The following is a 27,669-nucleotide window of genomic DNA, read 5'->3' on the forward strand; positions in this document are numbered from 1 at the left end:
TATTTAGGTCTTTCACTACAACTTCACGTCGTCCATTCTGAAATGCCAACCATCATCGGGTTTCTGCCCCCTCCCTACCCTCATTCTTCTATGGAGGCAAGGTCACGCAAGATTCTTCACCTTGCTGCTTTACATAAATGACTCCTCCACCATTGGAGTTTTTAACTTTCACCATGTGTTAGTTAATTCCAGTGTTTTGCCCCAATCCAGTTTTTTTTTTTTAAATTTTTTTTGTTTTGTTTTTTTGAGACAGGGTTTCTCTGTAGCATTGGAGCCTGTCCTGAAACTCTCCCTGTAGTCCAGGCTGGCCTCGAACTCACAGAGATCTGCCTGCCTCTGCCTCTGCCTCCTGAGTGCTGGGATTAAAGCCGCACGCCACCACCATCACCCCCACAGTTTCCAATTTTTAACGTCAATATCATAGCTTTGTAACTGCTGGCTGCTCTCCTTCCTATCACTCCTGTGGCTTGTTATTATCTGTCTTGTGATTTGTACATTAAATACATTTTATTTCCACTAAATGGTCATCATTCTATTTTAATCCATTACCACAGGGTGCGACAGTTATTAATAGTTCTCGCTCTGACTCCATTATATCTCCGTACCCAGATGACATTACAAGCAACGTGTTCGCCGGGCGATGGTGGCGCACGCCTGTAATCCCAGCACTCGGGAGGCAGAGGCAGGCGGATCTCTGTGAGTTCGAGACCAGCCTGGTCTACAGAGCTAGTTCCAGGACAGGCTCCAAAGCCACAGAGAAACCCTGTCTCGAAAAACAAAAAACAAAAACAAAAACAAACAACGTGTTCATTGTCATGTGTTACCAGATAAAGCTTTGGTAAACGTGGAGGACAAAGTAGAAAGGGGCTGTCCTGTGGTCAACAGAATTCCTCACTGTTGATAAAGAAGGTAAAAACTGTCCAGATGGAAGGACTTAGGCTAACTTCGTTATTTTGCACAAGAGAATCACATAAAGAGAGCTTCTGACGAAGTGTGTGGTATCTGCGCTTCTGCTAAGCATTGTCACCCGCGAGTGCTCCAACCATCCTCTCCCATCCAGGCACAATTGGCGGATCCCAGATTGTCCTCCCGGGTCGCTCTAGCTGCCGTCTCTATGGTTCGGGGACGCGCCGGGTCGCGGCCAGCCCGGGCTCGCTGGTGCGCGTGCGCGATCCTAGCGCGTGCCCGGCCTCCGGCAACTGCCCTGGCTGGCGGGTGGGAGGGGTGGGTCTGGGAACGTTGCGGCGGCCGTGGCCGCGGCCCCTGCGCGCACGGCAGTCCCCCGCCGCCGCCTCAGATGATGGGTCCCGAGGATGCCGGAGCCTGCTCGGGAAGAAACGCCGAGCTGCTCCCAGTCCCGGGGCCCATGGGTCAGGACGGGAAGACCGTCCACACCGCCGGCGGCTTTGGCGGAGGCGCTGTCGCCGCGGAGTCGCCAGAGGAGGCTGGAGAGGAGGAGGAAGCGCCGCGGCCGCGGCAGCTCCTGCAGCGGTATCTCGCGGCGGCCGCGGGCCCGCTGCAGCCCGGGCTCGGCGGGGCGGAGGCGGCGGCTGTCCCCGCGGCGTGCCGTTCAAGCATGACCAACGGGGACTCGGGATTTTTGCTGCGCCAGGACCGTCGCGGCCCGGAGGAGGAGCGTCACCGCCGATCCTGCGGCCACCCTTGCCTGCTAGATCCCGCGGACGAGGGTGTGGACGGCGCGGGTGGCCCGGACGACTGGGCCGCGCCGCTGGAGGACCCGCTACGGAGCTGCTGCCTGGCGTCGGGGGACACCGACGACCCAGAACCCACAGCTGCCACCTCTGCCGCGAGATCGGGTGGGAGCGCGGAGCCCAGCCCCGGCCTCCCCGACGCCCGCTTCAGCTCTCGGAACACGTTCGAGGTGAGCCGCCGCCAGAGCGCCGGCGACCTCCTTCCCTCGGCGGGGACACCCGCATCCCTGCCAACGGCGGAGCAGAGTCCCGGGGGCACCACGGCTCGAGCTCGACGGAGCGGTGGCTTCGCGGATTTCTTCGCCAGGTATCGCACCGGCCGCGCGGGGGTCTTGGGCGGGGCCCGGAGCGAGCGCAGTGGGCGACTGCCTTCCAGCGCCCCGGCGCGTCAGGACTCGGCTTTGATCTGTCGCTGGGGAAGGAGAACCGGATGGCTTTGTGAACTCTAGGCCGGGAGCCAATCTTGGTGTTACTCCGTCCCCTGGGAACCTTGTGCTTCCAAGTCTGACCTAATGCCATATATTCAGTCGCCTCATCTGGAACAGCAGATAACCACCACTCTTATTATTTTGTAAAATTGCTTACCAGGGATTTGGACGCGGTGTATTCCTACAGGTGTGGTGTAGAAGACGTCTGCGATTTCTTTTGCGTGGAATCTAAGGCTGTTCCATTAGTTTGGAAATTCTTGTTTTTTTAAATTTTACAGTTATTTTATGTAGGTGTCTGTGTGTGTGCGCGCACACGTGCGCGTGTGTGCGTCTATGTTTGAATGTATCCTACCTAGCATAGAGGTCAGAGAACAACCTTTGGGAGTCGGGTCCCCCCCCCCCCCCCTTTGTGGATACAGGGATTCAGCTCAAGTTGTCGACCTTGGTGGAAAGTGCCTTTACTCATTGAGCTATTTTACTGGCCTACTTTGGGAACTCTTGAAATTAGAAATGATTTGTTTTTCATAGTATTTGTTTCAGTTGCCTTTACTAAAACACATTCTGAGTTGGAAGTACACGCTTGTAATACCAGTACTAAAGAAGGATGAGGCAGGAGGATAACCACGAGTTCGAGGCCAGCCTGGCCACATAGCTACTAGATCAGCCGGGGTTACATAGTAAGATCCCACCTTTAAAGAAAACTGAACAGGCAGGCAGTATAGTGCTTAGAATTAGATCCCAGCCTTTTAGCCCAAATTACTATTGCACTCTAGGAAATCTCTTTTCTGCTTCATCACTTTCATCAACGCCATCCCCATTATTAATTGAACCCAGGGCCTTGGACATGCTAGGCAGGTAGCCCACCTACGAAGTTACATCCTCAGCAACTTCTTGTGGAGTGTGTGTGTGTGGGTGTTGACTCACCTTCATGTGAGTTTTTGTGCTTGGAAGCATGTATTTTGTGGGCATGGATTGCTAGAACACTGTAATTATCTGGAAAGATGTCGGTCTCCCTTACCCTCATAAGAAGGTCCTGCTCGCGTGAGATTGGCCTTAAACAACCTCCCGTTCCCTCACCCTGCCTCAGCCCCTCTCCATCGCGGGGGTAACTAATTTTTAATGGGGTTTTATCTGTGATTTGACATTCTTGAATTTAAATTATTATGCTGGACTTTGCAGGTTCCAGAGGGAGGCTTTGCTGGTTGACGGGGCTAGGGAAGTCATGGTGGAAAACTTAGTGTGCATTCCTGAAAAGCACATGTCCTGTGAGGTAGTTTTTGATTTGTGGTCTTTTGTTGGTGGTGGTTTTTATCTCTAGGCAAATAGAATACCTCCAACTTGTGAAATCTTATCTTTATCAGTTTTTCCTGTTTTCATTCATTTTGTAGAGACTTTAACTATAACCCAAAGTGAAAGAAACCCTTTTAAAAAAAATACAGCTTCATTGTAGCCCAGGCTTGCCTTGCCTATGTAGCTGACCAAGACTGACCTTGAACTTCTCTTTAGGATTAGAGGCTTGTGTCACTAAGTCTGGTTTCTATGGTGCTGGGAATCAAGCCCAGGCCTCCTGCACACAAGGCAAACCCTTCACGGGCTGAGGCTCAGTCCCAGTTCCAGCCTCCTTTCTGAATTAGGAAGTTACAGTTAGTCTGCCTGTTTGTACACAGGGAGGTACATTTTATATGGCACTTGGCATTTCTTACATCTTTCTATTTTAGTATCTCCTATTTTTCCTGCTTGTATAAATTTACAAAGTTTCTTAAACTAAGAATGGAAAATCCTAATTTTATGTTCCATGGCAGTACTAAATATATAGTAACAAGATCTATAATTTTGCCTGTATCTTCAAAAATATATTTAGTTATATTGTTGTTGTTCCTTTTAAAAAATCTAGTTGGTATATTTTTGGAGATGGATATCAGTCGAGCCCAGGTTAGCCTGGAACTTCCTATGTGACTCAGGCAGGTCTCAAACTTTTGATATTCCCCTCCTCTGCCTCTTAAGTGCTGGGATTGCAGGTATGAACTACTTATAAAATTATATTTAAATCTTGTAGTGACAGTATTATACAAGGCCACAGGATGACTTAAATATATGTGCTTTTGATACCTTGTAGCATTGTACTGAATTACATCTATCGTGATCAATTTTTGAGTTCAGGAGTCAGGTGGCTTTAGACTTGAATGGGCTTTGGAGATCACCAATCCAGCCAGTATAACCTGAGTGCTTGCTCGGTGCAAAGCATTGAGAACAGCTGTGATTTAGACTATTGTCTCTGACCTGGCTAGTAGGGGTTAAGTTGGATACATACAGATACATAGAACTGTACTGTAGTTTGTAAGCAATAATAGGGCTTCCTCAATCACTCTTCCCCTTAATGTGTTGAGGTGGGGTCTCTTAGTTGAATCCAAAGCTCACTCATATGGCTAGTCTGACTAGCTAGCTTGAACTACGATTCCCTATCTCAGCTTCCCGGTTGTTGACATTACAGCAGGCCACCACACCTATCAGGCTTCTGTGTATTCTGGGGATCTGAACTCCTGTCCTCATACTCCATGGGAAGTGCTTTCCTGGCCGAGCCTCCTTCCTGTCCCAAAGAACAAGGTTTAAATTTTTAAAAAAACAAAACAAAAAATAGGCACTTGAAAGTTATTTTTTAAATAATTTTTGAAGTTTTTATGTTGATTAGTTGAGTAAGTGAAGCTACATGTGAGTGTATGCTTGCCAGGATACACGTTAAGGTTCTAGACTGTTGTAATAGGAGTGGCGGGGCTGCGTCCCCGGCACCAGGCTGCCCGCACGGCTAGCTTTACCCGAAATAATTACACGGAAACTGTATTCTTTTAAACACTGCTTGGCCCATTATTTTCAGCCTCTTAACCCACTTCTAATAATCTATGTAGCACCACGAGGTGTGCTTACCAGGAAAGATCTTTTTTTTAAAAAAATATTTATTTATTTATTATGTATACAATATTCCTTCTGCGTGTATGTCTGAAGGCCAGAAGAGGGCACCAGACCTCATCACAGATGGTTGTGAGCCACCATGTGGTTGCTGGGAATTGAACTCAGGACCTTTGGAAGAGCAGGCAATGCTCTTAACCGCTGAGCCATCTCTCCAGCCCCACCAGGAAAGATCTTAACCTGTGTCTGTCTGGAGTGGGAGAACCATGGCGACTCCTTGACTCAGCTTCTTTCTCCCAGCATTCTGTTCTGTTTACTCCTCCTACCTATGTTTTAACCTATGAGGCCAAGCAGTTTCTTTATTACTTAACCAATGACCTTCCTCCATCACTAGACATCATGGCTTTCTTTATGTGACATTCTTTGAATAGAACAGAATGAGAGGAACATTTTTTCCTTGAATTTAGCAAAAGCCTTAGCTGCATTTTGGACATTTTAAAGGCAGACACTAGCAGTGGTGTGAAGTTGTTCTCTTTCATATCTCCTCTTCTCTACTGTTTTCTGAAGAGTGTAATTATGAAAAAATTCTCAATTCGGAAGAGTGTAATTATGAATAAATTCTCAATTCTTGAGTAAACTAGTCAGCAAATATCCATTGTCCTGGCAACTCAAGAATAATTGTTATTATTATTGTATTGTACAGTTGTCAGCCGAAGTTCTCGCTGAGTGTTACGTTTGGAATCAGCTTGCCCTTGCATGGATTCTTTTCCTTGTTTTTGTTTTTCAGGACAGGGTTTCTCTGTGTAACAGCTCTGGCTGTCCCAAAACTCACTTTGTAGACCAGGCTGGCCTCGAACTCACAGAGATGCCCCTGCCTCTGCAGCCTGAGTGCTGGGATTAAGGACATGCATTGCCAACACTATCCCCTGGCCCTTAAATGAATTCTTATTCTTTGGAGTACCTTGCTCCTACTTCAATATCTAGATGAAGAAACTCACTAATTAAAGCAGGCAGCTCAGCTAGTTAGTGGTAAGTAGGACTAGAGATTGGGATTCCAGGTTGCCAGTCTCTCTTTGTATAGAGTTGCCGTGTTTATGTTATGGCAGTGTTCTGTCCTACCTCTTCATCCTCTTTGTTGCTCGTCTTTCCCTTTTACTTCTTTTCCTCTTAACTAGACAAAAATCTACAATAAACACTTCAAAAGTAATTTCAGGGTGGGCCATGCCAGTTTTCCCAGCACTCAGGAAACTGAGGATTGCTGTGAATTAGAGTCTAACTTGGTACAGAGTGAGACTTTGTCCCCCCCCAAAAAAATAGTTTCCTCCTTTATTAATTCTAATTGGTATTATTAATAAAAACCCAGGATCAGATATAGGGGCTAATACTGAAGGTTAGAGAAGCCGATCATTCAGTCATTAGAGAGTTCTCTACCAATGCTCAGGACCAAAGGAGTGATCCAGTCTCTATGAATCCTCAGACTGCATCTCCAGACTGTCCTTGGGCTCTTGTCTCCTCCTGCATTATAATTCTCTCTCCACCAGCCTTGTCATTTCTCATCTCTACCTCCCTTATACTGGGATTAAAGGTGTGAGACACCACAGCCTGGCTCTGTTTCTCTTTGAGTTTGGATCAGTCTACTGTAGCCCAGGGTGGCCTTGAACTCACAGAGATCCATTTGCCTCTGCTTCCTGAGTGCTGGGATTACAGGTGTGTGCCACCACTGCCTGGCATCTATGGCTAACTAGTGGCTTAGCTCTGCACTCTGATCTTTAGGCAAGCTTTATTGATAGAACTCAAACGAAATATCACTACACCCCTTGTTTTATTTAATGAAGTGGTGGGAAGAATTTTATGGCAGGGGCTGGAGAGATGGCTCAGTGGTTAAGAGCATTGCCTGCTCTTCCAAAGGTCCTGAGTTCAATTCCCAGGAACCACATGGTGGCTCACAACCATCTGTAAAGAGGTCTGGCGCCCTCTTCTGGCCTTCAGGCATACAGACAGAATATTGTATACATAATAAATAAATACATATTTTTTAAAAAAAGAATTTTATGGCAATTTGTGTTTTACTACAGAGTGTCATATTCAGTTAGGACGCACCATTGATAGGATTGTCAATGACTGGAATAGAAATTCTTCAAAATATACAGGACCTTGTTTAGGTAGCTGCTGTCATTTTGAAGAGCCTCAATGGTCATCTCTTGCTTTCTTCCCTTTCTTGCCAGGTAATTTTTTTTGTAGTCAGTTTTGGGAGTTTGCTTTCCCTTTGCGTTGGCATTTGTCTGCTTGTGGTGACTTTGTTGTGTGAGTCCTCAGATCACCGACCCTTTCCTGTTGTGTGAAGATTGAAATGCTTTATAGAAGCCACTACTGCTCGATGTTCACCAACTTAGCATTGAGGAGTGAAAACTTTATTTTATTGAACATTTTTAAAATAATTACTTTTGATACAAGGTCTGAGACTACCTTTGACCTTGCTGTGTAGATGAGGATGACCTCAAGTTCCTTCGTTCCCTTATGTTCATGTCCTAAATGCTATACCACCATGTCTAGCTTATTTGTAAGTTCCTTCCTTCCTTCCTGCCTCCCACCCTCCCTTGTCAGTCAGTCTGTCTATCTATCTATTTATAGCATAGTCTTACTCTGTAGTCCATAATGACCTAGAACTCAGTATGTTGCCAAGACTGACTTTGAACTCAGGCAGTCCTCCTGATTCAGACTCCCCAGTTACTGAGATCACAGATGTGAGCACCCATGGACAGCACATCTCAGAGGAGTAAGCTCAGGGTCTTCTTCTCTCAGCTTTGTTCTTCAGAGATCGCAAGCATCTGTACCTCACCCCTTCTTTACTTTCTCTTTCTTTTTTCTTTTTTTACATTTATTTATTTTGTTAGAAATATGTGTATCACATGGGTGCATGGTACCTGTGGAAGTCAGAGGTCAGACAGGGGCTGATATCAGGGAACTGGAGTTACACATAGTTGTGAGGCCAGCATGTGTGTTCTGGGAACTGAACCTGAGTTCTCTGTAAGAGCTTTTGGGGTTGGAGAGATAATTCAGTGGTTAAGAGCACTGACTGACCTTCCAGAGAAGGTTCAGTATTCCTAGCATCCACGTGGTGGCTTAAGACTATTACTCCAATTTCAGGGGATCCAAAAATCTCTGGCCTCAGCAGACACCAGGCACAAACATGTTTCATGAACATGGTGCACATGCATGCATGCAGACCTAATGTTTATTCACATAAAAAAATCAAGTACTCTTACCTGCTGAACCATCTCTTCGGCCTCCATTTTCTCTTTCTTAAAAATCAAATAACTAAATATTTTTTGTGGGTCTTTCAACAAATTCTTTCTTGCTTTCAAACAGAAATGGCTTCATTTTACACATATAGTAGTAGACCTTAAATATTTACTGACTAAAATATTATAGATGTGAACTGAGTTAAAGAAGATTCTGAAAAATACCATTTTTTAATCTTTAAAATAATAAAATTATGGTGATATTTTGTGATCTAACAAATGTAGGTTACCTGATGAATGCCGAACTAAGCCACTAGCTAGCCATACAGGCCAGGCAGTGCTGGCACACACCTTTAATCCCAGTGCTCAGGAGACAGAGGCAGACATCTCTGTGAGTTCGAGGCCACCTTGTGCTAGTCTCAGAGAAAAAGAGCTAGGTTGTTTAGTCATAGCACTTGGGAATCACATGCCTTTGATCCCAGCTCTAGGAGGGTGGAGACAGAAAGAGGTATGACTGAGTGGAGAGGGGAATCTAAGGCTGTAGGAGACGGGAGCTTAAGGATTCATGGAGACAGGATCTTTTGTTTTTTTCGAGACAGGGTTTCGCTGTGGCTTTGGAGCCTGTCCTGGAACTAGCTCTGTAGACCAGGCTGGTCTCGAACTCACAGAGATCCGCCTGCCTCTGCCTCCCGAGTGCTGGGATAAAGGCATGCGCCACCATCGCCCGGCTTGGAGACAGGATCTTGTCACGCACTTTGGTCTGAGCATTTGGAGAGGTAAGAACTCTAGTGTCTGGTGCTCTGCTTCTCTGATCTTTCAGCTTTCACTTCCCTCATATCTGACTCCAGGTTTTTATTTAATTAGACTAATTAGGATCACACTACAGAAAGTTTCTAGAGGTGGAAAAAAAACCATTCCCTTCAAAGATCTTCGTTGAAGATGTGAGGCTTTGTGTTTGTTTTGTAAAGCCTACCTTAGCATAATCATGTTAAACTCTGTTTCTTAGGTGTAGACAGTATAAAGCAGCACTTAATTGTGTCGCCTCAGTTGTCCTCAAACACAAGACCTTCCCGAGATCTGGGATTATAGACAGTTGCTACCATGTTCACTTCAGATCTGTTCTTTTCTACTATAATTTCTTTGAGGGATATGTCTGCTATGAGAAACAGCACCGCTGAAATCTATCAATTTAAGGGAAATATGGGTGAATTTTTGTATATTGTGTGAGAAAACAGTGCACAGTTTGTGTAGGAAGACACTTTTTTTAAAAAAGATTTTTTTTATATGAATAGTGTTCTGCTTGCATGTATCCTTGCAGGCCTGAAGAGGGCGCCAGATCTTATTACAGGTGGTTATGAGCCACCCCATGTGGTTGCTGGAAATTGAACTCAGGAACTTTGGAAGAACAGCCAGTGATCTTAACCACTGAGCAATCTCTCCAGCCCCTAGGAAGACATTTAAACACTTATTTGTACATGTGCTTAGGTGGTTGAGGTACTGGATTCTTATACAGTGAAGCTTGGATTAAAAAGTAAATAGAAGAAGGAACTAAAAAGGAAGGAATATTGAGAAAGATTAAAATATTTTTTCTTTTTTTGTTTTAGGGGAAAAATAAATATAGACAGGTGAGGCCAAATTTTTAGCTTAATTTTATGAAATGTTTAACTTGGCTTACTTACACTTTTATACTGTGTTGTCATGGGAAGTTTTGGAGAGAGAGCAGAAACATTTGGAAACTTTGAGGCAGTGCATCTGTCGCATCCCTAATGTATTCAGAAAGGGAACGAGAAGGCTTTTCTGGGGCTGCTGCTGCTTCCAGGGTCTCTGGGAACTAACTCTGTTAGCTCCATGAAAAGTCATCCCAGGTGGTGCTGTTGGAGCGTTGCTTGGCACATACTACTGAGATACCTTTTTCTTCTGTCTGTGTGTGCGTGTGTGTGTCTGTGTGGGTAGAGGGGTGTGTGTGTGTGTGTGTTTATTATCCACTTGCTCATGCACTTGTTTTGTAGAAGCCAGACCAAGGTTGACATCAGGTATCTTCTATCATTCTCCACCTTATCATTATTATTCTGTCTGTTTGCTTGAGACAGGGTCTGGATCTCACTCTTGGGTAGGCTGGTGACCAGAGAGTCACAGAGTCTGTCTCTACTCACCCAGTCTCATTGCTGGGGGTTTGGGTATCTAAACTCGGGTCCTAATGCTTGGGCATAGTTAGCTGACTTTCTGTCACCACCGATCCACTTTTTAAAAAAAAATGAGGGCTGGAGAGATGGCTCAGAGGTTAAGAACACTTTCTGTTCTTCCAGATGTCCTGAGTTCAATTCCTAGCAACCACATGCTGGCTCACAACCATCCATAACAAGATCTGGTGCCCTCTTCTGGCATTCAGGCATATATGCAGGCAGAACACTGCATACCAAATAAATAAATAAATAAATAAATAAATAAATAAACAAATAAATCTTTTAAAAATCAGCAACTTTTTTTCCTTTATTTATTTTGTGCATGTGTTCATGTACCTGTCATGGAGCATTGTGGAGTCAGAGGCTAGCTTCTGAGACCAGCTCATCTTCGCAGCTCCTTCAGTGGTTCCTAAAGTTTTTAAAAATTACTTGGAAGGAGGGAGAGTTATCAAGAATAGTTTTGTCTCTAAGTGAAGATTTTTGGATTCAGTAGATTATAGAAGAAATCTCCCCAGAATCTGATTTTAACAAGTCTGTCCCATTGCCCCCACCATTCTTACAATAGTTGTTCCTGGACAGGAATCTCCGAAATACTAAATACTTCACCTAGTTGATTGACGGACTGGTTTCCTCAGGTGGTGACTGAATGAAAATATAGCACACAGATTTATAGCTCATGGCACTTCATATGAATAGATAGCAGCTGGGTGATGGTGGCAAATACTTTTAATCCCAACACGCAGGGGGCAGAGGCAGGCAGATCCCTGAGTTCTGCTAGCCTGGTCTACATAGTGAGCTCCAGCACAGCCAGGGATACACAGAGAAACCCTGCCTTAAAAAACCAAACCAAACCAACAAAAACAAAGAAACAGATAGCAATAGAGAACAGATGAAGAAATAAATCCAAAATACAGCATTTACAAGCTTGAGAATTTATGTCTGTATAGTTAAATCTCAGCTTTCTTTTTCCTAATGGGAAGTCTACTATGTATGCTGCGTAGACTGTGTTTGTTGGTAAAAATGTTTTGAGAAAAGAACCTCCCTGGGTTCTCTGGTGCGGCAGCGTAATTCTACTGTTTTTACGGGGTATCAAGAAGCCTGTTAATTTCCTTCCCTCTGAAGTTCTGCACAGACCATGGCTTGCATCCCACTGAAACTTGCTGCTTCAGCCTTTCTTGAACTGATTTTTGTGGCTAAGAGGGGGGAAACCCATGTGACTGTCTGGTTTTTCAGCAAACTCTGTCCTGCAATTAAGAGAAGTTTAGCTTAGGAAAGCAGACTAGCTAGTTTAGAGTGAACTTGACAGTTGTGTGTTTAACTTACCTCTGAATCTGCCTTTTCAATTCCTTTTCAATTTGAATTTCATTTGACTATTCTTTTGTGTGTTAAAAATATTTCTATCTGCTTCTCCCTGGCCCCATGTAGATTAAAACATTTTAAATTTGGAACTGAACACCATAGTTTTTTCTTTTGTTTTGTTTTGGTTTTTCGAGACAGGGTTTCCCTGTAGCTTTGGTGCCTGTCCTGGAACTAGGTCTTGTAGACCAGGCTGGCCTCGAACTCACAGTTTAATCCGAAGTGCTGGGATTAAAGGCGTGTGCCACCACTGCCCAGCTAACACCATAGCTTTTAAAAATCAAATTATGTGCTGTTTCCTTTCTTTCTTGCCCCTCACCCTGGGTTTCTTTGTGTAACCCTGGCTGTCCTGGAACTCACTTTGTAATCCAGACTGGCCTGGAACTCAGAGATCCATCTACCTCTGCCTCCCAAGTGCTGGGATTAAAGGTGTGCATTGCCCCGCCTATACTTTTTGCCTGGCTACTGACCAATCAACGTTTTATTAAACCAATATGAGTGACAAATCTTTATAGTGTACAAAAGTATTATATCACAGCAGTGCTTACAGTTCAGAGGTTCTGTCCATTATCATCATGGCAGGACATGGCAGTGTACAGGCAGACATAGTGCTGGAGAGGTAGCTGAGAATTCTACATCTGGATGTGCAGGCGGCATAAGTGAATGCCTAGGCTTAGCTTGAGCATCTGAGACCCCAAAGCCCATCCCCACAGTTCTAAAGAATTTGATGTCCTCTCCTGGCCTTTGTGGGTACCAGACACGACATGATACATAGACAAACATGCAGGCAAAACATCCATATATATAAAATAAATCAGAATCTCTCTCAGTCTCAGTTTCTCTGTGTCTGTCTCTGTGCTGGATAGTTTTATGCCAACCTGACACAAGCAAGAATCATTTGAGAGGTGATGAGAACCTTAATTGAGAAAATGTCTCCATAAGATCGAACTGTAGGCAAGCCTGTAGGACATTTTCTTAATTAGTGATTTAAGTGGGAGAGCTTAGCCCATTGTGGATGAGGGCATTCATGGACTGTTGTCCTGGGTTTTATAAAAAAGCAGGCTGAGCAAGCCATGGGGCGAAAGCTCGTAAGCAGTACTCCTCCATGACCTCTGCATCAGCTCCTGCCTCCAGGTTCCTGCCCTGCTTGAGTTCCTGTCCTAATTTCCTTTGATGATGAGCAGTGATGTGGAAACATAAGCCGAAAATACCCTTCCTTCCAAAGTTGCTTTGGGTATGGTGTCTCATTGCAGCACTGATGAAACCCTATAATATAACTAAGACAGTCTCTCTGTGTGTATGTTTATTGTGTCTGTCAGTCTGTATGTTGCCCATCCCACTCCAGAGAGATGGCCTGCATTTGATTTTCCATACACTTTTGTGCCCCAATACGAAAGAGGGAAGAAGGCAACAAAAAACTTCTTTAACATGATACAAAGGACAACTCCACCAGTTACTTGCTTTAACACTTTGAGACATCAAGTCCTTAGCATTCTGTTGTTTAGGCTGAGAAACTACCCTAGACCAAGTATCCTGAAGGCAACCCTTCCCCCAGGTAACCTCATATTACAGAAGAAGAAACAGAAGTATGCTTGCATATACTGACCATCTGTCAGGATGGAAATAGGCTCACAAAAGGGCCTCCACACTTGTGGCCTCCTACATTCATTGACTCTAAAAGTATCTTACTAGTGTGAATTTACTATACCTCATGTTGGGTTTCATAAGTATTTTATATATTCTCTTTTAGCCCCTGCATTGTTTCCCTTCATTCAGTCTTTTTTTTTTTATTGATATTTATTGAGTTCTACATTTTTCTTTGCTCTCCTCCCTGCCTCTCCCCTTCCCCCTTCAACCCACACGCAAGGTCCCCATGCTACCAATTTACTCAGGAGATCTTGTCTTTTTCTACTTTCTACTTCCCATGTAGATTAGATATATAAGTCTCTCTTAGTGTCTTCATTGTTGTCTGAGTTCTCTGGGATTGTGGTATGTAGGCTGGCTTTCTTTGCTTTATGTTTAAGAACCACCTATGAATGAGTATATGTAATAATTGTCTTTCTGTGTCTGGGTTACATCACTCAAAATAATGTTTTCTAGCTCCACTCATTTGCCTGCAAAATTCAAGATGTTGTTATTTTTTTCTGCTGTGTAGTATTCCATTGTGTAAATGCATCACATTTTCCTTATCCATTCTTTGGTCGAGGGGTATTTAGGCTGTTTCCAAGTTCTGGCTATGACAAACAAAGCTGCTATGAACATAGTTGAGCATGTGTCCTTGTGGCACGATTGAGCATCCTTTGGATATATACCCAAAAGTGGTATTACTGGGTCTTGAGGAAGGTTGTTTCCTAATTTTCTGAGAAATGGCCACACTGACATCCAAAGAGGTTGTGTTCCTACCAGCTTGTGTTCCTACCAGCAATGCAGAAGTGTTCCCTTTTCCCCACAACCTCTCCAGCATAAGTTGTCATTAGTGGGTTTTTTTTTGTGGGGGGGGGTTGGTTTTTCGAGACAGGGTTTCTCTGTAGCTTTGGAGCCTGTCTTGAAACTAGCTCTTGTAGACCAGGCTGGTCTCGAACTCATAAAGATTCGCCTGCCTCTGCCTCCCAAGTGCTGGGATTAAAGGCGTGTGCCACCGCTGCCTGGCCTGTCATCAGTGTTTTTGATCTTGGCCATTCTTACAGGTGTAAGATGGAATCTCAGAGTTGTTTTGATTTGCATTTCTCTGATGACTAAGGATGCTGAACATTTCCTTTAAGTGTCTTTCAGCCATTTTAGATTCCTCTGTTGAGAGTTCTCTGTTTAGGCCTGTACTCCATTTTTTTAATTGGATTATGTGTTCTTTTGGTGTCCAATTTCTTGAGTTCTTTGTATATTTTGAAGATCAGACCTCTGTCTGACGATGGAGTTAGTGAAGATCTTTAACTGATGAGTCTATTTCCTCTTGTCTTCAGTGCTTGAGATTCTCTCTTCCATCTCTTGTATTCTGCTGTTCATGACTGTGTTTATGGTTCCTGATCTTCTTCTCATGATTTCTGTTTCTATAAATCCTTCAGTTTGTGTTTTCTTTATTGTTTATATTTCAGTTTTCAAGTCCTGAATAGTTTCTTTTATATGTTTGATTTCTTTTTCTTGGTTTTCTTTAAGTGATTTGCTGATATCTTCCAATTTTTTGTTTGTCTTTTCCTCAATTTCTTTTTTTAAGATTTATTTATGTATACAGTGTTCTACCTGCATGTAAGCCTACACACCAGAAGAGGGTATCATATCTCGTTACAGATGGTTGTGAGCCACTATGTGGGGGCTGGGAGTTGAACTCAGGACTTCTGGAAGAGCAATCAGTGTTCTTAACCTCTGAGCCATCTTTCCAGCCCTTCCTCAATTTCTTTAAGGGGATTTCTCATTTCATCTTTAAGGATTTCAAACATTCTCTTGAAGTTATTTTTTAGTTCATTTTCTTCTGGTTAATCCATATTTGGTTGTTCATGTCTTGCTGTTGTGGGGTCTTTAGGTGTTGTGTTGTTCTTTGTGATGTAGCGTGTGATCTTACCTTTTCTAATCATCTTTTCCTCTAATATGTGTGGTTGGGGCTGTCTGAGATTCTGTTGAATATCTTCTAGGTGCCAGTGAATCCAAAGCTCAGATGGTTGTTCCTTGTGATACAGTCAGCGTCACAGTTCTAGTTACCTTGTTGGTTACTCGGTGTTCCTGGAGATAGCTCAGTGCTCCTGTGCCTTGCTCTGCTCACTTGCAGTTTGCTGTGTCAGGCCTACTTTGGCCTAGGTTGCTGGCTGTGTCCTGTTTCTGTAAATCCTGGTGGATCCCCTCCTGCAGAACTCCCTGGCTTAGAGTTGAACCTGTTCTGGTGGAGATCGCTGACTCTGGATTTAGTTACTGGCTCAATCCTGATCTGCTAGTGTCCTGGGACTGGGTTGGCTTCCCGGACTAGATTTGCTCCTGGCTTCTGTTCCCCCAAAATATTTAATTTTAAATTATTACACATATATACAAGTGTCTGGATAGGTTTGTGCACATGAGTGAATTGTTTGTCTCTCTCTCACTTCATCTCCCTCTTCTTTTTTTGTTAGATCTTCCATGAGAGACAACTTTCTTCCATAATTGCATGCTGGCCTTTCTGCAATAAGCTTTGTTATATAGTTGTTTTAAGAAAAGCAATTAATAACTGCGGGACAGCAGTAGATGTACTTTTATTACAAATATTTTAAAAAGTATTACTAAAGGTAATTAAATAGTAAGTTTTCAAAATTTTCTAATACCTGGGACTAGAGAGATGACTAGGTAATTAAGGGCTCTTTTTCTTTCTAAATTTTATTGAGCTCTACATTTTTCTCTGCTCCGCTCCTTTTCTCTCCCCTCCCCTTCAACTCTCTCCCATGGCCCCCATGCTCCCAGTTTACTCAGGAGATCCATGTATGTCTCTCTTAGGGTCCTCAAGGGCTCTTATTATTCTGACAAAGGACTCAGATTTGATTTCCACCAACTATATGGTGGCTCATAGCCATCTATATCTCTAATTCCAGGGGTTCTAATGCTCTTCTCACTTCCAGAAGTTCCTGCATGTTCATGGTGCACATGCATACATTCAGACATGTAACACATATATACAAAATAGGATAACTATTTTTAAATAAATATTTAGGTGTGTGTATATATACACATATATATTATTACCTAAGCTCTTAAACTCTCAAAGATTCTTGGCTTTTGAAGTCAAGTATCTGAATCATGAATTTAAAGTGAATATATTTAATTTATGCCTTTTACCTTCCCTTATTGTTTGTCAGCATTTTTGTGAATAACTCAACATGGTGGCATATGCCTATAAACCCAGTACTTGGGAGGTGGAGGCAGGAGGATCAGGAGTTCATTGTCATCATAGGCTATATAAGTAGTTGGAGGTCAGCCTGGGTGACCTCTTGCCTGGAAAAAAAAAATCTGTATTTCTGATTCTACTAATACATCTGTATAAGTCAGGTATTCTTAACTGAGTTATGCTGTTCTAAACAATATTTGTATAAGTAGTAGGAATAATTTTATTTAAAAGTATTTTAAATTTGCTTTAGAAATAAATATACTTAAAAGTTACTACTTAACTGTTTCCTGGTTATGGAAAAACAATTTGTGTAAACTTTCTGTGTTTCAGAAACCTTTTTCCAAAAAGGACGAAAGAACTCAAATCAGTTGTTCATAGCGCTCCTGGATGGAAGTTATTTGGTAAAGTTCCTCCCAGAGAAAATCTTCAGAAAACATCCAAAATTATTCAGCAGGTAAGTACTCATCTGAGCATGCAGTTTCAGAGCTCTTAAAGCATCACTCGGCGCTTGGCTAGCTGCTCAGCACATGAGGGTCAGTATAGCAGGACCACCCCAAATTTAAGGCTACACTAAGCTACACAGTGAATACAAGGTCAACTTGGGCTACATAATGGGGCCTGTCTCAGATAAAGCAGTGTGACAAAGCATTGTTTTATTTTTTTAAATGTTTTTTAAAAATAAAATTTTAAAGCATTTATTTTTATCTCTTGTATATGAATATTTTGCCTGTATGTTTGTAAGTGCACCATGCATGTACCTGGTACCAACAGGGGTTAAAAAAACAAAACAAAACAAAAGAAAAGTTACCAGGTCCCCTGGACTGGAGTTATAATGAATGTGAGCTGGGATGGTCTGGATCCTCTACAAGAACAGTAAGCTCTTTTAACTATTAACAGCCCCCAAACATTATTTTCTTGAAAATGAACCATTTTCATTTTTCTAGATACAAACTTGGAAATTGTAGGTACTTAACTGTAGTTGTCTTATGTTTTCTTAAAAGACAAGCCACAGTATTTCTGATAACATGTTAAGATTGTGAAAATTCTTTGAAGTAGTAAGACATCGATTCACTTTCTGGTTATCCTTGAGTGTCTGAAGGGTAGAGGACACCGAGCATAGCTCATCACTCTGACTGTGTACTTTATCTACCAGAGATGTGGTGACCATTCTGCTGTGAACAGTGGAGCTGGGACAAAAGGTTGAGGGCTGCCCCATTGTTCTTGAAGCTTCTCTGCTTTCTCTGTGCTGAAAGGTTCTGCTGTTGAGCATTGCCTTGTAATTGCTTCCTAGTCATTTAGAAGCAAAGTCTTTTTAATATTTGCATTACCAACTATATGAATTCCTAGAACTTATTTTGACTCCTAAACTCGTGGTACTCAGCACTCGATTAATGAGACTGGAAAGTGGTGAACCTGGCTCAATTCGGACTGTTGTAAAATTCTGAATTGTTGTTTAAAAGGAATTTTTAAGCCTGACATGGTGGTGCACTCCTCTAATCCTGACATTTACACTTGGGAGACAACAGTAAGCAGATCTCTGTGAGTTCAAGGCCAGTCTGATTTACATAGCAAGTTCCAGGCTAGCCAGTCCTGCATAGGGAAACCCTGTCTCTAAATAAGTAAATTCTGTTTTCTCTTGTTCAGTTGTAGTTTCCAGATTTAATATAGCCAGCATCTATAAAAATATTAAAACTTTTACCATTATTCATATTAGAAAAATATCTCTAAGGAGTTAATAATGTTTCTTTTGTTTCCCAAGTAATAATTATTTGTTTTTTAGATTTCATCCTAGTAATAGTTTTTGGATCTCTAAGAACATGACTAGGTGTGGTGGCACCTGCTCATAATTCTCAGCTCCCTGGAGGCACAGGGAGGAGGGAGGAATGCAGCAAATGCAAGGGCAACCTAATCAGTAATGCTGGTCAGACTCTGTTCCAGAAACAGAGACAGAAATGAACAAAGATTAAAGCAAAGAGACATGATTAGTTTCATTTACAGATATTAAAATAGTAGTTTATTGCTGCTTTAGAGTGCTATGATTCCCAAATCTTATGCCTACATACTTTGGTATGCAGATGAGACACATGAGTTATTTTTATTTTTGATGTAGAATCAATAGAATCCCACTTTTGTCAGGCAGGGTGTAGCTGTTAATACAGAAGTTGTTTTAATATTAAGTGATACTAAATTCTTTTCAATGACATTATCATTGTCAATGGTTTTTCTGAGATAAGTATGAGAAAAATACAGGAACTATATAAAAATAGTAATGAATTTAAAATAAGGGTGATAGATGTGACAAGTCTTTCTCTGTCCTACCAGCTTCCAAATAATGACACGGAGATGTCTTATTAATTACAAATGTTGGCCTTTGGTTTAGGCTTGTCTCAACTAGCTCTTCTTTTTATTTTAATTTTGTTTTTATTTTACATGCCAGCCCCAGTTCATCCTTACTTTCCTTTTTCCACTTACCTATCTCCCCCATCTCACCTCCATCCACTCCTTAGAGGCTCTAAAGCCTCCCTTGGGGAGCCAGCAAAGTCTGGCATACCAAGTTGAGGCAGAACCAATCCTCTTCCTCCTGTATGTAAGGTATTCCACCATAGGGAATGGACTGTAAAGGGCCAGTTCATATACCCAGGATAAGACCTGGTTCCACTGCTAGTCCTATAATGGCTCCCTCTATCAAGATAATCCCTCAGGAAAAAAAAAGATAATCCCTCATTACTCCCCCTCTTCATCCCTCCCCAACTCAGCCATCTTGAACCCTCATGTTCCCACTCCCCATCCCCTTTCATCCCCCCTCCCAGTTTACCCAGGATATCTTAACTATTTACCTTTCCTGGGGCCCTCCATGTTTGTCCCTCTTAGAGTCCTCCTTTTTACCTAGCTTCTCTGGGGTTGTAGATTGTAGCCTTGCTTTATATATATTTATGAGTGAGTACATACTGTTTTGTCTTTCTGGGTCTGGGTTACCTCACTCAGTATTTTTTTTTATAGTTCCATCCATTTACATGCAAATTTCAAGATGTCAGGTTTTTTTTTTTCTGCTGAGTAATACTCTATTGTATAAATATACCACATTTTCTTTATCTAGTTTTCAGATGAGGGGCATCTAGGTTATTTCCAGGTTCTGGATATTACAAATAATGTTGCTATGAACATAGTTGAGCAAATGTCCTTGCGGTATGATTGTGTATTCTTGTGGTATGATAGTGGTATTGCTGGGTCTTGAGGTAGATTGATTCCCAATTTTTTGAGAAATCGCCATATTGATTTCCAAAATGGCTGTACAGGTTTGTACTCCCACCAGTAGTGGGGAAGTGTTCCCCTTACTCCACACCCTCTCCAGCATTAGGTACCATCAGTCTTTTTGATCTTAGCCATTCTGACAGGTGTAACATGGTATCTCAGAGTTGTTTTGATTTGCATTTCTCTGATGGCTAAGAATGTTGAGCGAATCCTTAACTGTCTTTTAGCCATTTGAGTTTCTCCTGTTGAGAATTCTGTTTAGATATATCTGTACTCCATTTTTTTAATTGAATTATTTGGTATTTTGATGTCTAGTTTCTTGAGTTCTTTGTATGTTTTGGAAATCAAGCTTCTGTCAGATGTGGGGTTGATAAAGATCTTTTCCCAGTCTTTAGGCTGCTGTTTTGTCTTATTGACCATGTCCTTTGCTTTACAGAAGCTTCTCAGTTTCAGGTCCCGTTTATTAATTGTTGCTCTCAGTGTCTGTGCTACTGTGGTTATATTTAGGAAGTGGTTTCCTGTGCCCATGCATTTAAAGCTACTTCCCACTTTCTCTTCTATCAAGTTCTGTGTAACTGGATTTATATTGAGGTCTTTGATCCATTTGGACTTGAGTTTTGTGCATGGTGATAGATATGGATCTATTTGCATTTTTCTACTTGTTCTGCCAGTTATGGCAGTACCATTTGTTAAAGATGATTTCTTCTTTTTGTTGTACAATTTAGGCTTCTTTGTCAAAATCAGGTGTTACTAGGTGTGTGGATTAATATCAGGGTCTTCAATTCCATTCATCCACATGTCTGTTTTTATGCCAATACCAAGCTGTTTTTATTACTAAAGCTCTATAATAGAGCTTGAAATCAGTAATGGTGATGCCTCCAGAATTTCCTGTAGCATGAATAATAAAAAACAGATATTGGGGTTCAAGCTGAAAATCAGAAAAAGCAAAACAGCCAAGCCACTAGAGAGCTCTTACCTCTTTGAAATCTTCAGACTGAAAGAAAAATAGTTCCTTTCTCATCCTGCCTTATATTCCTCTCTAGTGCTGGGATTAAAGGCAGGCACCACCCTGCCTGACCTCTGTGGCTAACTAGTGTGGCTACTGGGATTAAAGGTGTGTGCTACCACTCTCTGGCCTGTATGGCTGACCAGAGTAGCTTTTTTGCATTCTGATCTTCAGGCAAGCTTTATTTATTAAAATACAAATGAAATATCACTACATTTCCTTTTCTGTCTAAAATAAAAAAAGAAAGCTATAAGTAATGTAAGAAAAGCTATATTGGGGGCTGGAGATTTGGCTTAGAGTTAAGAGCATTGGCTTCTCTTCTAGAGGTCCTGAGTTCAATTTCCAGCAACCACATAGTGTAGTGGGATCTAATGTCCTCTTCTGGTATAAAGGTGTACATGCAGATAGAGCAGTCATACATAAAATAAATAAATAAATCTTAAAAAAGGGGGCTTTAAAAAAAGAAAGAAAAGCTATATTCAGTAACTACATTAACTATATTCAATATATACAGGCAATAAATGCATCAACAATGTCCATTTTTAATTTTGACAAATTCAGAGAAAATACTCCATATATATCCTATCTTGGTGAGTTCAAAGTCTTGTACCTAATTTATGTTCTATCATAACTTACTTTCTGCATCTGGTAAGCAAGGAAAACTATAACCATAACTATCTAGTCTTCAACTCCCTCAGAGACCCAAGAAGGAAATATTATTAACTGAGTAAGCAGGGAATGCAAACCAGTGACGTCCAAAAATGTGAAAAATGATAGAAACAGCTGACTGCCTAGACAGTCACCCACAGTTCCACTACAACATTAGGGCATCCATCTTTGGCCTAGTATATCTGACAGATTTTCTGTGAAAAAGGATTTTCTGAAGGACTGTTCCTCCTTGTCTTGGCAGTGTTTGGCAGTCACTTTGTTTTGTATCCTGCTTGTCCAATAGATTAGCATACTTTCAGCAGCTGAGGCAAAGGCCTTTTGTTGCCCAGTGGCTTGCTTTGTCCTAAAGAAAGTAAGCTTCATGTGGAGTTTCTTCACTTCCCATCATCTTCTCTGAAGTAGATTTGTGCTGCCTGGAGCCGACATGTCTCATTGTCATTAAAAAAAAGGAACCTATGTTATTAAAACATCTTAAATGTCATATTCTGTAGATCTCTGGAGTGTTTGAAGATGACCTGTCTATCTAAAATATATCTGTTTGACCTTGAAAACATATCTAATGTTCGATTATAATTGATGATTAACTACTAACCTGCATTTTCTTATTATCTTGAACAGTTGGTAATAATTTTCAAGTACTAGAAATTTGCATTACATTGTTAAATGAATGTTATAGGTATAATACCTTGAACAAGAGTAGACATGTATGTACATTATGTTCTAGCAAAATTAACCTCAAATTTCTATCAATATAGAAAATTTGAATACAATATACAAAAATTCAATCTAATATAAAACATTTAAAACTAGTATTTGCTTTTAAAAGTAGATTCAATAATCTACCTTTTTATTTTATCACATCTATATCCTTCCTTTTTTCCTTTCAGAGTAGATTCAATAATCTACTCTTTTATCAAGTTTCTTTATTATACACGATTGTTTTGGCTATCCTGGGTGTTTTGTTTTTCCATATGAAGATGAGTGTTGTTCTTTCAAGGATACAAGAGCATTATTCCACAGCAAAGTCAGGTGTTATTCTGATAGGTCTTCCTTTATATGTTACTTTGCCTTTTTTCTTTGTAGCTCTTAATATTCTGTCTTTATTCTGTATATTTAGTGTTATTATTATATGGAGAGGGAATTTTTTTTGGAGTCCAGTCTGTTTGGTGTTTTGTAAGCTTCTTGTACCTTAATAGGCATATCCTTCTTTAGGTTGGGAAAGTTTACTTCTTTGATTTTGTTGAATATATTTTCTGTGCCTTTAATCTGTTGTTCTTCTTCTATCCCTATTATTCTTAGGTTTGGTCTTTTCATGGTGTCCCAGATTTTCTGGATGCTTATTATTAAGAATTTGTTGGATTTAATGTTTTCTTTGACTGATGAATTTATTTCCTCTATTGTGTCTTTAATGCCTGAGATTCTCTCTTCCATCTCTTGTATTCTGTTGGTTATGTTTGCATCTACAGTTCTTGTTTGTTTACCCATATTTTCCATTTCCAAAAGTCCCTCGGACGGATCTCTGTGAGTTCGAGACCAGCCTGGTCTACAAGAGCTGGTTCCAGGACAGGCTCCAAAACCACAGAGAAACCCTGTCTCGAAAAACCAAAAAAAAAAAAGTCCCTCAGTTTGTATTTTCTCTGTTGTCTCTATTTCAATTTTCAAGTCTTGAACTGTTTCTTTCATTTGTTTGATTGTTTTTTCTTAGTGTTCTTGGCTTTCTTTAAGGGATTTATTGATTTCTCCCAATTGTTGTTTTCTTTTCCTCTATTTCTTTGAGGGAATTTTTTATTTCCTCATTAAGAGCCTCTATTATCTTTATAAAGTTATTATTATTTTTTTTGTGGGTGGTTTTTGAGACAGGGTTTCTCTGTAGCTTTGGAGTGTGTCCTGGAACTCTCTCTGTAGAGTAGACTGGCCTCAAACTCTGTTTGCCTGTGCCTCCCAGGGATTAAAGACTTGCACCATGACTGCTCAGTCATAAGTTTATTTTTAAGGATTTTCTCCTGCTTCATCTGCGTTGGGATGTTCAGGTCCTGCTGCTGTAGAACCACTAGTTTCTGGTGCTGCCAGATTGTTCTTTATGTTGTTGAATGTATTCTTATACTGCCATCTACCCATCTCTTCCTCCTTCACTACAGGTAGAGCCTGTGGCTCCTCCAGTGGTCACTTTTCCCCCAGGTGTATGTGGGGTCTATGACTTTGTTGGTTGCTGATGGTGGGGGATGGTTGGGTTGGGATGGGGTGGGCTGCTGCTGCCTGGTCAGTGGGATTGTGTTGCCGGAGGTTCTTCCGCTCCTCCAGCCTATAGCCGCTGAGATACCAGCCCATTGGGGCGTGGTCTCTCTCCCTTTAAAAAAGCGGCCACTTCCCTCTCCTCTCTCTCTTCACTTCCTGCTCCACCGGCGACTAGACTCCCTTCCTGGTTGCGCAGAGGGCTGACGGTGATCTATATTTATTTATAAATGCTGCTGTACTAATCCAACATAGATATTTGCAAAATGCCTTGACTTTGAAATTTGGATCTAAGGACATGATGCTTTGGAAAGGAGTTTCTTATTTTGTTTTCCAGAGGATGAGACCCTGTTCATTTTTTTCTATTCCGATATGGTATGATGGACCACGCCCTCCTGAAGGGTTGCTGTGAACATTTTCAGAAAATTGCATCGCTCAACTGCCAACTGAGATGAAACTAGCATACAGGTTATACCATGAAAGACCTAATTAACGACGCCCCCATTCAGCAGGAAGCAGTTTGGAGAGAAAAAACTGTGCCCATGTTCCCAAATATGGTTTATAAACATTCTTTAACATTTAAAGGGGATATGATATAGATATGAATAATTTGTATTAGTATAGATTTTGCTTTATTGATAGAGATTTAAGGTCAATTTTGTTATATGTATATGCATATTTCTGCTATTGATTAAGATATTGTGATTGTGTAGTTCACTAAAAATGTAATATATAATTAGGAAATATAGGTTGTTAATGGATAAAATGGATAATCATTGGTAATAGTCAAGCTTGTAGTCATATTAGTTAGATTTTCTAGATATATAGAAATATATTTCAGTTAGATGGGCATTCTTCATATCTTTCAAAGACTGCAGAATATGGCATTTAATGTTTTAATAATTTAGGACTTTTCATGACAATGAGACACTCTGCTCCTGGCAGCACCAATCTACTTCAAGAAGAAGATGGGCATCGAAGAGGATCCTTATGGAGTTTGATAGCCATTTGGGCAAGAAACTGTTCTTGCCTGGACTATTGCATAAACTGGACACAGAGAACCCGCAGAGAGAGGACTACTGAACTTGCCTAAAGGTGAGATGATCTTTCGGGGTTTCTGATTCATGAAAGAGTCTGCGAGACACTGCGAGACATTCTGCAGGACACAACAGATAGTGACTGAACTGACTTTGAAATGTCCTGCTTCATGGAAATGTCTCTGGATACCATGGGCCTTTAGGCCGAAGATGGATGCCCCAACGGTACAGAGGAACTTTGGGTGACTGTACAGGCAGCGAGATGTCTCTGTCATTTCTAGAGTTTTAAAAGCTGCTTACTTTTTGTTTGCTTAGGTAATATTGTAACATTCTGGAGTCTTTGATGGAGTTAAAGAATAGTTAGTTATAGTTTTCCTTAGTTATGATGAAGATTATTGTAATTTTTACTTGATAACTGTTTTGTTATATGTAATTTTGCTATGTTAAAGTTAAAGCCTTCCTTTTTTTGTTTAAACAGAAAAAGGGGAAGTGATGTGGGAGTGTCATATATCAATCTGTTGATTTCATTGGTTAAGTAATAAAGAAACTGCTTGGGCTCATAGCTTAGAACATAGGTGGGTGGAGTAAACAGAACAGAATGCTGGTAGGAAGAGGAAGTGAGCTCAGACTCGACAGCTCTGCTGTCTGGAGCAGAGACACCATGCTCCCGGCTCCTGGGCGGACGCGGGGATAGCTCTGCTCTCTGAGGCACACATGATGAAGCTCTGACCCAGGATGGACGCAGGCTAGAAGCTCCCTGGTAAGCCACCTCGTGGACTACAACAGATTATAAGAAATGGGTTAGTCCAGGTGCGAGAATTAGCCAGTAAGGGCTAGAGCTAAAGGGCCAAGCAGTGATTAAAAGAATACAGTGTCCGTGTAATTATTTCAGGGCATAAGCTAGCCAGGTGGCTGGGGTGCTGGGGACGCAGCCCAGCAGGATTGCAGTAGTTGGGGGAGGGACATGAGATGTGCCCTAGGGGTCTAAGACCTAGAGAGCAGGGCTGTCCAGCTGGGAGCTCAGAGACTCACCTCTTCTTCCAGGTGCTGGTGGGACTTGGGGCTCTGGTGATCACTGAAACTGTAGGGGATAGTTGGGAAAGGGCTGGGAGGATGTTGCTGCTGGCTGGCTGGTGCTGTGGTAAGTCATGGTGGGTCACAGGATGTGCCCTTGGGGGCTAGAGCCTAGAAAGCATACACTCACCTCTTCCTCCAGATGTAGGGCCTGCTGATATGGCAGCTGATGGTTGCAGGGGTAGGGGGTATGCTGCTGCCTGGTTTCTGGGGCTGCAGTAGGTGGGGAGGGGGCATGGGATGTGCCCCTGAGGGCTAGGACCTAGAAAGCAGCTAGCTCTTATAACTGAAGTTAACCCATAAAAGTATGGGGGTGATGGTGTTTCGAGACAGGGTTTCTCTGTGTAGCTTTTGGAGCCTGTCCTGGAACTCACTCTATAGACCAGGCAGGCCTTGAACTCACAGAGATTATCTGCTTGCCTCTGCCTCCTGAGTGCTGGATTAAAGGCGTGCACCACTACTGCCTGTCTCATATTTTTTTTAAGATTTATTTATTATGTATACTGTGTTCTGCCTGCATGCTAGAAGGCACCAAATCTCATTATAGGTGGTTGTGAGCCACCATGTGGTTGCTGGGAATTAAACTCAGGACCTCTGGAAGAGCAGCCAGTGCCCTTAGCCTCTCTATCCCCAAATTAACCCATATTTTTAAATCTATGTTTTACCATATAGCGTTACCTCTCTTCCATCTCCTGCCTCCTCTCCATGTCTGGCTGGAGACTTTGCCTTTCTTCTTCCCAGAGACCTCTCTATCACCAGAAGCCCAGCCACACCTCCTGCCTAATTATTGGCTGTACAGCTTTTTACTAAATGAATCACAGTAATATATCTTCATACAGTATACAAATATACCACAACAGATAGTGTCTAATCTTAAAACAAGATTTGGGGAGTTTGTATAGTATGCAATATATATTTGTCCAATTGTAGTGTATTTATGTAAAAATAATATCTAGAGGCTGGAGAGATAGCTGAGCAGTTAAAAGTGAGTATTGTTCTTGCAGAGGACCTGAGTTCAGTTTCTAGCACCCATATCAGGTAGCCTATCACCATTTGTACCTCTGACTCCAGGGATGCTCACACTGTCTTCTAGACTCCATGGACTTATGTGCACATACCACACACACACATACACCTAATTATATATAAAAAACAATGGGGGCTGGAGAAATGGCTCAGTAGTTAAGAGATATCTTACTATTCTAGAGGACCCACGTTTGATTCCCAGCATATGCTTGTGACTTCACCTCCAGGGAGTCTTAACAATTCTTGCTTCTGAGGGCACCCCTACACATATGGCATACATAAATACACACACATACACATAATTAAAATTAATTAAAAAGTGAATTAAAAGTGAAATAAAATCAGCATAATAGTGCATGCCTATGATTTTAATTTTGGATTTTGGATGTCTTGCAGGAAAACCTTGAGTTTCAGGCCAACTGAGGCTCAAGGGAACAAAAAAGAAAATAACCTTTTCTTTTAATGTGTGTGTGTGCGCGCACGCACATTCACACACATGCATGTGTTTTAAAGAAAGAGTTTCACTTTGTAGCCCTGGCTAACGTAGAACTCACTCTTTAGATGAGGCCAGGGTCAAACTCACAGAGATTTTTCTGCCTTTGCCATCTGGGTGCTGGGATTAAAATCATGCACCACTACACCTGGCTTTATGTGTATTATTTTTTTAATGCTTAGAGTTAAGATATTCTTGCCAGATTGTGGTGGTGCACG

General features: G+C 41.8%; 1 protein-coding gene across 3 annotated transcripts in view; it reads left to right on the plus strand.

Annotated features, from left to right (window-relative positions):
• The first annotated feature begins 992 nt into the window (after positions 1-992).
• The window catches only part of Tbc1d12 (TBC1 domain family member 12), a 76,054-nt gene continuing 49,377 nt past the window's right edge, over positions 993-27,669 (plus strand). Inside the window, exons 1-2 of one of the 3 annotated variants that reach the window (XM_026781422.1) lie at positions 993-2,019; positions 16,993-17,116. In XM_026781422.1, coding sequence (XP_026637223.1) covers positions 1,115-2,019; positions 16,993-17,116 — 1,029 coding nt within the window. In that variant the 5' untranslated portion in view covers positions 993-1,114. Of the gene's footprint in view, positions 2,020-16,992; positions 17,117-27,669 lie in introns of those variants that run through there. The other 2 variants (XM_005352210.3, XM_026781423.1) reach the window with 2 other exon arrangements.

The sequence above is a fragment of the Microtus ochrogaster genome, chromosome 8 (assembly GCF_000317375.1).
Source record: "Microtus ochrogaster isolate Prairie Vole_2 chromosome 8, MicOch1.0, whole genome shotgun sequence".
Taxonomy (NCBI): Eukaryota; Metazoa; Chordata; class Mammalia; order Rodentia; family Cricetidae; genus Microtus; species Microtus ochrogaster.